The sequence below is a fragment of the Triticum urartu genome, chromosome 5, assembly GCF_003073215.2.
Source record: "Triticum urartu cultivar G1812 chromosome 5, Tu2.1, whole genome shotgun sequence".
Lineage (NCBI taxonomy): Eukaryota > Viridiplantae > Streptophyta > Magnoliopsida > Poales > Poaceae > Triticum > Triticum urartu.
In genome coordinates this window covers 200,036,747-200,049,301 of record NC_053026.1, presented here as the reverse complement: position 1 = coordinate 200,049,301, position 12,555 = coordinate 200,036,747, and the positions used below count along the sequence as shown (strand labels likewise).

The 12,555-nt window shown below is 41.6% G+C and overlaps 1 protein-coding gene across 2 annotated transcripts; it reads right to left on the bottom strand.

Annotated features, from left to right (window-relative positions):
- Positions 1–5,535: 5,535 nt before the first annotated feature.
- LOC125508389 (la-related protein 6B-like) lies at positions 5,536–11,822 on the bottom strand (the record flags this gene model as incomplete). Of its 2 annotated transcripts, none has more annotated exon segments than XM_048673094.1 (9): positions 5,536–6,096; positions 6,277–6,417; positions 7,156–7,224; positions 7,306–7,353; positions 10,625–10,721; positions 10,819–10,898; positions 10,990–11,061; positions 11,221–11,315; positions 11,741–11,822. In XM_048673094.1, coding segments are annotated over 9 exon segments (1,005 nt in total), but the record flags the coding sequence as incomplete, so codon positions are not given.
- Positions 11,823–12,555: the final 733 nt, after the last annotated feature.

The following is a 12,555-nucleotide window of genomic DNA, read 5'->3' as shown; positions in this document are numbered from 1 at the left end:
AGAACAGAATATACCTAAGACGGCTTTTACCACTAGGTATGGGCTGTACGAGTATACCGTTATGTCATTTGGTCTGACTAACGCACCTGCATATTTTATGAACATGGTGAACAAATTGTTTATGGAGTTTTTGGATAAGTTCGTCGTAGTGTTCATTGATGATATCCTGGTTTACTCGAAGAATGAAGAGGAGCATAAGGAGCATTTGCGTTTGGTACTTGGAAAGCTCAGAGAACATCAATTATATGCCAAATTTAGCAAATGTGAGTTTTGGTTGAAGGAAGTTGGATTTCTCGGACACGTTATATCCGGAGAAGGTATAGCAGTAGATCCCACTAAAGTTGATACTGTGACCAATTGGGAAGCCCCAACAACAGTTGGAGAGATCCGAAGTTTTTTTGGACTCGCAGGATACTACCGGAGGTTTATTGAGAATTTCTCAAAGATTGCGAAGCCTATGACGGAGTTGTTGAAAAAGGATACCAAGTTCATATGGACCGAGGAATGTGAGGCTAGTTTCCAGGAGTTAAAGAAACGTTTGGTTACCTCACCAGTATTGATCTTGCCAGATCAGACCAAGGATTATGAAGTGTATTGCGACGCTTCACGTCGAGGACTTGGAGCAGTGCTTATGCAGGAAGGAAGAGTGGTTTCCTATGCCTCACGACAGCTTAAGCCCCATGAGTTGAATTATGCTACGCATGATTTGGAGTTAGCAGCCGTAGTGCATGCATTGAAGACTTGGAGACATTTTCTCATTGGAAACCAATGTGAGGTGTACACGGATCACAAGAGTCTGAAGTGTATTTTCACACAGAAGGAGTTGAACCTCAGACAAAGGAGATGGTTGGAGCTCATCAAGGATTATGATATGAAATTGCATTATCACCCCGGAAAGGCTAACGTAGTAGCTGACGCGTTGAGCCGTAAAAGTCATGTCAACACCTTAATGATGGGAGAATTACCAAGAGAGTTAGCCGAGAATCTTCGTGAGCTGTGTTTGGAGATAGTCCCGAGAGGCTATGTAGCAGCATTGGAGATTCAGTCTACTTTGATGGATAAGATCAGAGAAGCTCAAAAGACTGACAAGGAGATTGCTTCTATTAAGGAGAAAATGCGCAAAGGAAAAGCTAAGGGATTTCGTGAGGATGAGCACGATACCTTATGGTTTGAAGACCGTGTTTATGTGCCTAATGATTCGGAGATCAGAAAGTTAATTTTACAAGAGGCCCATGGTTCAGCGTATTCGATTCACCCAGGAAATACCAAGATGTATTTGGATTTAAAGGATATTTTCTGGTGGTCCGGAATGAAGAAGGATGTTGCGGAGTATGTAGCAGTTTGTGATGTATGTCAGAGAGTAAAGGCAGAGCATCAGAAACCAGCCGGATTGCTACAGCCATTACCGATACCCGAATGGAAGTGGGATAAGCTAGGCATGGATTTTATTACAGGATTGCCCAGAACACGTTCAGGCTATGACTCGATATGGGTTGTAGTCGATCGTTTGACAAAGGTAGCTCATTTCATTCCAGTGAAGACTACCTATAGCAGTGCAAAGTTGGCAAGGGTATACGTGACCAGAATCGTATGTCTGCATGGAGTTCCAAGGAGGATAGTATCAGATAGAGGAACCCAATTTACCTCAAAGTTCTGGAATCAGTTGCATGAAACTTTGGGTACCAGACTGGAGTTTAGCACAGCTTTCCACCCACAGACAGATGGACAGACCGAGAGAGTCAATCAGATTTTGGAGGATATGCTAAGAGCTTGTGCGCTAGATTACGGATCTAGTTGGGACGAGAATTTGCCATATGCAGAGTTCTCTTACAACAACAGTTATCAATCCAGTTTGAAGATGGCCCCTTTCGAAGCCTTGTACGGAAGGAGGTGCAGGACCCCATTGTCATGGGATGAAGTTGGAGACCGCCAGTTGTTTGGACCGGATCTGATAAAGGAGTCTGAACAGAAAGTGAAATTGATTCGCGATAGGCTCAAGCTAGCTCAATTCAGACAGAAGAGTTATGCAGATTCTAAACGCAAGGAGACAGTTTACGAAGTCGGAGACCGAGTTTATCTTCGAGTATCACCACTTTGAGGAGTTAAGCGCTTTGGAGTTAAGGGAAAGTTAGCGTCACGTTTTGTAGGCCCATACAAAGTTTTGGAGCGTATGGGAGAAGTAGCCTATAAGTTGGAATTGCCCGAAGGATTGTCAGGAGTTCACGACGTGTTCCACGTTTCCCAGTTGAAGAAGTGCCACGCAGAGATGGCTGATATACCGCTGAGAGATACAGTGTCACTGGAAGCAATTCAGTTGGACAGTGATTTGACCTATGAGGAGAAACCAGTCAAGATTTTAGAGTATGGCAGTCGAGTCACCCGCGGCAAGGTTATCAAGTTTTGCAAGGTTCAGTGGAGCCATCACACGGAGGATGAAGCCACCTGGGAGCGAGAGGAGGAATTGTTGAAGGACCACCCTTACCTATTTTCTAGCCAACACGAATCTCGAGGGCGAGATTCATCTTAAGGGGGGTAGGTTTGTAACATCCCAAAATTTCAATTTGGAATGTTATATACTAGATCATCATTGCATATCATATTTTATTGCATTCTGGTTGATCCTAGAAATTCTACGCAACTCAAGGACCCTTGGAGAGAGTTGGGGATTTCGTTATTTTCATATTTGAGTTTTCTCAAATTTTGAAAATAGCATCATTTGATTTTATTTATTTTATGTTCAATTATTTCTATTACAAAAATATGAGAGAGGGAATAAAATGACTTTCTCAAAATAAAGAAATATTGAGGATTTAATAAAAAAATCAAATAAGATTTTATTTTGGTTTTATTTGCTATTTTATTTGAATTAGGGAAAAATGCGCGTTTTTCAAAATTGCATTTAGGCCCCAAATAAATGTTCATCCTGTGCGGCTTGATTTTAGAAGCCGGCGAAAATTTATTTCGGGATTTTTGGAGTTCGTTTAGTATTCCTTTTTTTCTGAGCGTAATTATTTAAAAAAAGTCCGAACCGACCTACCGGGCCGTGTCCGATCATGACACCTGGCCCAGCGGGCCTGCCCAGCCCGAGCTGCCCCAAACCCTAAACCTAGCCACCGCGCCGCCGCCGCCCCGCTGCCCCGCCGTCGTTCGCTGGAGCCGCCGAGGTAGACGCCGTTGCCTCGGTTTTCATGTAGAAAGCCGATCGGTTTTTTTAAAAAAACTTAGATCTGTTTTTTTCGTTAGATCGGTTTTTTCGGTTTAGTTAAATAGTGAGCGTTCGCTCGTTCGTTCGTTTTAACGAACACGTTCATCAATTAGATCCAGATAACGAACGCTCGTTCTTTAATCTGTTCGCCCTTTTTCTCGGATTAAATCCGCGATTTTTCTGATCGCGATTCATTCCATTTTTTGTTTTAGTCTAATTTTTCGCTCGTTTGTCGGAATCAGGCGATTCAAGCGCCTGGAGTTTCGTCTCGAAACCCTCTTTCCGTTTAACCAACTCAAACAAGTTTTTGCCACTGTAAAAATTGCCCTAGATCCAGAATAGTAAACGAAGCTTATTTCTTTTGCCGTTTGACTTTCGTTGCTTCGTTCGATTTGATTCTTTTTGCCAACCGGAGTTCTTAAGTTGAACTTTCTGGTTAGATCTCTTATTTGAGTTTTACCTGTGCATTAGTTGAGTACTTATTGTATGCTTGTTTGTTTGCGATAGAGTACCCGGAGTGCGCTGCTTGCTACTTCGAATCGTTAGGTTTTGCGGATCATCAGCAAGGCAAGTAACACTTTGATCATATCTCCTACTACCCAGTTTTATTGCATTAGATCAATCCTCACACATTGCATTGTTTAGGATCTAATTAAATTGTGGCTTTGGGAAGTAGTTGAGGCAGTACCTATTACCTGTTATTATCAAACCTTTGGGAGTTACTTCTACGTTTGCTTATTATGCCATGCTATGCTAGTAGGCATGGATTGGGTGAGTGAATCCATGACAGATGTGAGATTGTTAAATTAATGGTTTATCTAAGGTGGCAACTTAAATACACATCTGGATGGATTGAGGCACCTGGGTATTCCAGCGATTGCCTGTTTTCTTTTGGACCGCCACCCAGACCCAAAGGGATCATGAGATTATTCATAGTAGAAACTTCCATGTGCAGCCACAAGCTACTATGGGCTCTAGCATAGTTGACTAAGTTGTGCGAACTCTTACAATGGTAGACTAGCAGATGTAGGGGAAAGTAAGTGTAACGGTCTACCCGATCGTAAGGTGCTAGCGCTTCTGAAAGACTATGTCTCGGTCATCCGTTTCTCAAACACCATGTAGTGAAAAAATCCCAACGGAGGAGATCGAGTCTTGTGGGGAAAAGTGCACAAACCTCTGCAGAGTGTATAAACTAATCATGGTTAGCCGTATCCTCGGTTATGGACATCTTGAGTATCTAGTACCTGGATTATCATGTGAATCTCAACATGTTACTCTAAAATTAATTTTGTTGGGTTTTGTTTAATGATGATGCTTAATTGGGATTGAGAATGCTATCAACCATTCTCAATGTTTAACAACTACCATGATAGTTAAATAAAATCTATTCCGTTGCAGTAGGAAAAAATTGGCTTTACGCAAAACTGTAACCATCGAGCTTTCCACCAGCCAGATATGCATATAGTATAGCCTATTTCTTTCATTGCTCTCTATGTGTTACATTGCCAGCATATTCCATGTGCTGACCCGTTTCGGGCTGCAACGTTAATGTTGCAGACTTTTCAGACGACGATTAAGGTATTTTTAGGTCGTGGTTCTATACTCAGTGATGCCGTTGGAGTTGATGGACTCACTTATCTTCCAAGCCTTCCGATGTTATCGTTATTAGATGGCCTTAAGCCATATTTATTGTAATAAGTTCTCTTTTGAGACACTCGATGTAATAAGTGTGTGATTGCTTCTCTGTTATAAATCCTTCAAGTACTGTGTGATGTCAGCACTACTGATCCAGGGATGACACCTGAGCACAAAGATTGGACCGTTTAAGGTCTAGTCGCTACATCACCAAAATAACAACCGCCGCCGATGAAGATTGTAGATAAGAAGGATCCAACTTGAAGACACATGGACAAAGACGAACGACGAACTGATCTGATCAAATCCACCAAAGACACACCTCCACACGCACCGACGATGCTAGACGCATCATCAAAACAAGGCTAGGCGAGGAAACCCCGCCATCTCATCTTTTTGAATAGGACACAAACCCTAACAAATCTTGAAAAAAAAATCTAAAACAAAACCCTCCCACCGGCAAGGGCCAGGATCCACTCCGCCCCCATGACACTAAGGCCACAGGAGACGGGGCGGGCCGGCAAAAGCACCAACAAGAGGGAGAGAAACCCTAGCTTTTGGGTAGGCGGCGGCTGGCTAGGGCGATCTCATGTGCCCAGCCCTGCAGCATACAGGAAGATACTTTGCGCCTCCTTTCGACGTTTCGTCTCTAATTTTAAGTCACATACCACGAAAGTCTCGACAAGGATCTAGAATTCCACTCTTCAACTTCTTTTTCAGTCATTTTTTTCCACCTTGCTAACGAAATAGCAAACCCCTAAAAGGTAGAACTACAATAACCGCGTGACACACACCGGCACACCTCCAGTTTTCAAGTACAAGAGATCAACCATTGGTCCACAACGAGGAGTCCAAAAATACCAAAGCACACATCCATGCAAGAAACAGGTTAGGTTCGAAACCATCTATATCAACATGAGAGCATAGCAATGGGTTTAAAGCTCGACAGTGCAAGAAGCTGATGATGGCTTCCCCCTGCCCATGGCGAAACCACGAGTGCCATCAGGCATACGTGGGCCAGGAGGCTGTTTGTTTGCCACAGGTAGTAGCTGCTCGACCATGATAAGCTGGGTGTTCGGTGGTATCCCGACTGGATGGCTGCCACGACTGTTGATAACCTGGTGATGGTTGCTGGCATTGTGAATGTGATGATGATTGTTGTTCAGTTGATTGTAGCCACGGCCTCGGCCTTTACCGCAACGCCCACGACCTTTGCCACGCTTTGGACCTTGCTTGTCACTGTTGTTCTCATCAAACTGCACAATATCAGGGTGGTAAGGTTACTGAAATTCAATAATCCCGACTTCCTGGCGTCTAAGTTTGGAAGAATAATATTTCTGGGGTTTAGATGATCACACTTTTACCTCACATCCAAGTGAGACTTAATTTTAAATAAGCATGTGCTGTGTCAAGTAGATTACACCAAGATTTCTTACCAGGTGCTCTGGCAATACATCTGACAGTTGAAAGGATCCTTCAAGCTGTCTCTCATTTGATTGGTTTGAAGTGGAGACGTCTTCCTCACCATTTCCATCACCTTCATGCCCTCCCGTTTTCCCTTTTACTGGACCCTTTGTCTACACCCAAATCATACCAAAAAAATATTAATACTGAATGCCGAAACATCATATTTATAAGTTACTCCCTCCGTCCCATAATGTAAGACGTTTTTTGACACTACACTAGAGTCAAAAGGCGTCTTACATTATGGGGCGGAGGGAGTACATTGGAATTACTCCCTCCAATCCATAATAAGTGTCGTGGTTTTAGTCCACGACACTTATTATGGATCGGAGGGAGTAGATAGCAACCCATGTGTCGTGGTTTTAGTTCAAATTTGAACTAAAACCACACTTATTATGGATCAGAGGGAGTAGATAGCAATCCATGACATACTGACATACATATTTGATATACTTCTTTTGCAGAAGTTACCACATTGATTTTGTGAAACAACAAACATCAAGTATATTGACGTTCACTACTGATACCCAAATAGAGAACATAAACTGTAACAGTTGATTACAGATGGTGACGAGGTTGTTGACACAATAGTAAGTCATTGGCAAGCAAAGCAAAACTATCGTTTTGTATATATATATATCAGCAAAAGCAAAACTAATTGCTGAGGCCGATTTGAACACAAGCACTAGGGCACAAGTACACACAATCTAAAGAAGCTTTTAACCGAGTATATCAGCTTATCACTTATATATTATATGACAGATAAACACAAGTGCACATATTAACATTAAATATATCAGTGGTAAACTAGAGACAATATATGAATAGCCGATCCCAGTATGTGTGTCTACCATGCAAGTATTCAGCAGCCGTGATCTAAGCCCATTTCTCCAGTTCCTTTCATCATTCAGCTCCAGAATCTGCATCAAATCAACCAACATCAAGGCAAAACACAGCACAAACATTGTGCTTCGGAATTCAAAATCATGTAGTACACATACTGCCTTCTCAGCATCCTCATGAGTCTCATACTCCACGAAAGCATGCAGCTAGTTCCAACGAAAAATACAATTTGTTAGCAAGGGAATGAATATGAACTACTGCAAACACAAAAGTATACACAAAACTATTGGGAACATGACAGATTTTCAAATAATAAACATATTGCACCTTTTTCAATTGTTGACTATATTGAAACAACCAAATGAGACCTCTGGATGCCTACGTCAAATTCTGTATGACCCATTAGGTGGACTGGAAGATCTTACGGCTTAGTATTGTGAATCTGTGAGGCCATACAAATGAAACATATGGACACTGTTTGTCCAGATTACTCTGTGGCCAGTGTTGTAAATGCAACTAGAACAATCCCTGACAACAAAAGGGAGGTCTTTAGTCCATTTGATTAGATTGATCAGGGCTATTGTAAGTGACATTTTAAACCTTTTTACTACAGATCTATCTGCTGAGAGATATCTAGGATTTTAACATATCTGACAACTTATGCAATTTCATGGGTTTCAGAGACACTTATATTCATAGTACCTAAACTCGTATTTGGCTCATTAAAGTGAGACTCGCCTTTGTACACTTTCGCACCGCTTCGACTAGACCTCGCTACTACCTCGTATCCAAATACCTGCGATCTAGCTCATTCCTTTTAAGCCCTGCAAAAGGGAGGGAATTGAAAAAGGCAACTCCTCCTTAGTAGGAATAGTAGCTGAGGCTGCTTCAACTCATAACAAAGCTATTCCAGCACATAAGTCCGGGATGATCTGAGGTCACTGGTCTCACATGGAAGAAATACGAATCAGAATATGTAACATGAGCGTTCTGGGATTCCTCAATTTGCAAAAACAATTCTGTATTTTTTTGTACTCGTGTGTGCCAACTGTATTAACTGTAAACCACATACTTCGTCCGGGTTTATTGGGCCCAAGAGCCACCAAAGATTGTCCCTATTTTTAAGTCCTCAATATAATACCAAGTCAGTTATACCCCGGTTTCCCGAGTCACTCCATGGAACGCAGCGCACGGTCCTATTTGATTGGACATGCATGCCGTAGTCAATGCATGCGTTGGGGTGGTTAGCATCCCTAATTAATAGGGCAATTACGGGGTAATTTAGGAGATTTATTGCTCTTCCTTGATCTTTGCGCTTTGGCTCTCAGGCCCAATAAACACGGACAGAGGGAATAATTGTTTGGTTCTTTTCTAGGTTTTATACATTGACACAAATTATGCAATATGAACATGTTTAAAGACAGTTATGAAGAAAACGACGTGTCCTGATGAAAGATTTGGAGGTATAATATAGAAAAAAAAAGGATTTGGAGGTGCTTCCAGAGCTAAGCTTCAAGTACGTATATGTATTGGTGATTGATAAAACTACTTAGATAATTGTATACTCAAGTAAAGCTGCCGCATGTGTTTGAAATCCGACTGACCGTTGGACACGTGTCGGTTGGCCAATGACCCAGGGTCATTTCGGTCATATCATGCCGGGTTGCCTCCTGGCTATAAATAGCCCACCCCCTCCACCATTAGTTGGTGGCTGCTCCGACTTATTACACGGCTGTTGTCATTTGAGAGCAACCCACCTCCAAAGCCTTTGAGAGAGATTCCTTGCGAGGATAAATCCAAAACACTCAGAGCCCGAAGTGATTGAGCATCACTGAAGCCTTTCTGTTCCACGTGAACCGAAGACTTGTTACACTTGAAGACTGTCATCTTCAGCCGGTTAGGCGTCGCATCGCGTTCTGAGCATCCAAGAGTCATTGTGGATTGCCGGTGAACGAAGTCTGTGAAGGTTTGGAAGTCTTCCTTAAAGACTTACCCGAGTAATTTGGCAAGATTTGCGGATCTTTCTCTCTATGTACATCTTTGTCTTCACATTAACTTCATCTACATTTTGTGCTGCCTTGTTTGTGTATGTCTACGCTTCTCACTTCAATTGTGTTGACATGCCAGCATACCTAGTGTAGTTTATCTTTCGATGTATCCTGTTTAATTACTGTTTTGCTTTCGCATCTTCGAAGACATTGCATGTTTCGAAGACAATCATAAAAATAGCCTATTCACCCCCTCTAGTCAATAACTAGCACTTTCAATAAGTCAGCAGCCCGCAGGAGGGGTAAAATGCAACCCTAGCTTTCCAGCCTCCTGGGACCAGGCCACCGCCACCCCCAGCGGTGGTCAGGAGCATTCCGCTCCTCTACCTCCATTGGTTCTACACCTCCCCTGGATCTGCCCCTCTGCCGCTGTGTTCCTCCCTTGCTGTCCTCCTCTGCTGCTGTGTTCCTCTCCCTTATTATATTGTACTCCCTCCGCCCCAAAATAGGTGTCTCAACTATACACTTATTTTAAGACAAAGGGCGTACAATATAACAAGGGAGACAGTTGAAACCGGCCTTAGTAATTGAGTACTGTAAGTTGAGTACTATAGTACCATGTCGACTAGTCCAGCAGTAGTCTAGACTAGCCACGATTAGTCTATGAGTCTCAACCTTAGCTCGACTCGCAATTCTTGTGTTAAAGACTGCTGAAACCGGCCTTAGTACTTCAGACAAGAACTGAAGATAGTGTGTCATGCTTACACAAAAAGTTGTTACTTTATTGTGTTATAATTATAAGGACAGTGCTTGTTGTGCATCAATTATATTTTGTTTATTCCCTAGATGCATTCCTGTTTTGTTTTATCAAAGGGGTAAGCATTCTGATTTTGATAGCAGCAATAGTGCCCAGAGTTCTGGGGTGTTATATTCATGGTAACAAAGGTGTTAGTAGGGGTTGGATAACAAAATAGCACCAGAAGATTCATAATCAATTCTCAAAATGATTGCAATGATCATGTTAGTACTAACACAGTTTTTACTGTGGACACAGCAACCCTCAAAACCTTTAATAAGCTCCCTGCCAACAAGGAGACATGATCTAGTAACTATTGTGCTCCACAGATCCACAAGGCAAGTTCAGGTCACACTATTTTTTGGCCATTACAGTAGGCCCATCTACAGAGCAAAATGGTTGCAATGAGCAATGTTGAGAGCTTTGCGACGTTCCCAAAACATAGGCACATCCATCTGTTACACGATTTGGAGCCAATGCAAAAAATGTTAGAACAGTCCTAGATGCAAGGGTCAAATCTCCATCCTAATGTACACTTGAGTGTTAATTATTTGGTATTAAATCAGGACCTGAAGTTATAGAACAGAAATGAAGACCAAAGCTTATGCATTAGGAATAAAATCATAAGAACCTGCAAGGTAATAATGCTCGATTCCCCACAACATTATTAAAAAGCACTGAAATCACGATTACCTTGTTGGCAAACAGCATATCTAGCTTGGCAGATCTATTAGTAGCAGGACCAGGACCATTTGGAGTCTGAGGATAGCAAGTACGAATTGTTCTCACACTGAAACATGAAAAAATTTCTTAGTACATATGTTAGTATTTCTACTGTTCTTTTTCAGGGTGTGGGGATGGGGGTTGCATGTTGTAATGACACATACCTGCCAACAGCTGAAAAGATCTTCATAAGATTTTGGTAAGAAGGATCACCAGGAAGATTTTCTGCCACTACAATTCGGGACTACAAGAGAGAGTGAGCCAAATGAATCGGCGTCCATTATCTAATATTACAAAATGGAACAACATATGAATGCAGAAACATTCATGAATACCTGGAACTCCTGCATATCAGATTCAGTAAATGGATGTCGGCGTTTTACTCTTTTTCCATCACCACTAACAACCTACGATGTAAAGGTTTTAAGCAATTACATGAATGTACTATATATGCTAAGAATGTAAGTAAATAGTTGCTGATATTTTACTCCTCTCTAATGAAAGAGAAGACATTGCTAAAAACAACCTGTATGTATCTTTGTAGAATGGGGATTGGATAAACTTACAAGTTTTGACGAGGTACGAAGAGCTGCAGCAAGCATTGGGTTATTATGCACTAAAGCTTTTATTTTCTTGAAGCCAGCAATAACTGATATTGGCACTGCATTCAGTGAAAGAACATGTTACTCACCCGATATCCCCCACATAATGTCAGTTGGAAGATCCTAAATAACATATCCGTATGATTTGGACCAAAGATGCAAGACATACCTTATGACAAATTATGCTTACCAAGTAAGTTAAGCAAATGAAAAACACATCGTTATAGTGCAGCCAATATGAATCAGCGTATCTAAGAGAAAGCATGTCTACATAGAAGAAACATGTTGACTACTGTTTCTGGCAAAGCGAAGCAGCAAGATGAATATAATGCTGTCGTAAATCTTCCATGAAAAATGTCTACTCCCAATACTGTGACTGGATTTGAAGCAACAGACTACTGACACAAACACATCAACAGATCCATCTAAATATATATCCCAAGTTACCAAAAAAGGTAGATCCAGGTATAGATATGCAACTCACCATATCCCTGAGGATCCTTGCTAATAAATCTCATCAGATGTTCCGTAGTGGCCAGGTTTATATCACTGAAATAGTACTCCACCTACAATTTCAAACTATGAAGGTTTAGTGGGCAACCAATAATAACTGGGAAACAAAACACCAAGAGGACACTACCATTTGATGGCTACCCTTGTGTTCTTGAGTAAATTACATGAAACTACCACATTTGGGGCTTGGTTAACGGAATACCACTTTTGAGATTTTTTTTAATCAAAAAACTAGCAGTTCAGGGGCAGAGCATTGTGAATCGCACTGGTAGTTGTCTAATGACACATTGACAAAAGTTTCTGATTGGTGCGGTCAGTCTATCAGTGCCAAGTTGGCAAACAAATCGCCACATGGCGGTGCCGACTCATTTCTCCTTCCCAGACCTCCCTCTCCTCTCTCCCTAGGACAGTCAGCTTCCCCACCGTCTATTAGATAATCACAACACGCATGATGAGGACATGACTACCTTGGATACGACCAAAAATATTGCATACATGCATATTTGTCAGGTGATTTCTAATGCAAACTATTCAATAATCTATTTATGTTATCCAGAACAAAAATACTTCACACACTTTTGTGTTTTGTCTAATTATAGGTGTATGGGACATTTGTACAATCCACATATGAAGATAAGGGAAAAGGAGAAGTTTAGGTTGTGTTCAAAAAGTCCTCTCACGTCACTTTTGGGCCAAGAGAAGATAGAGTCCAAGTCTCTCACGTTCTGGATTCAGATTCGGACTGCACAGACATACCTGACTCAAAACGCCAACAACTTTTTCATA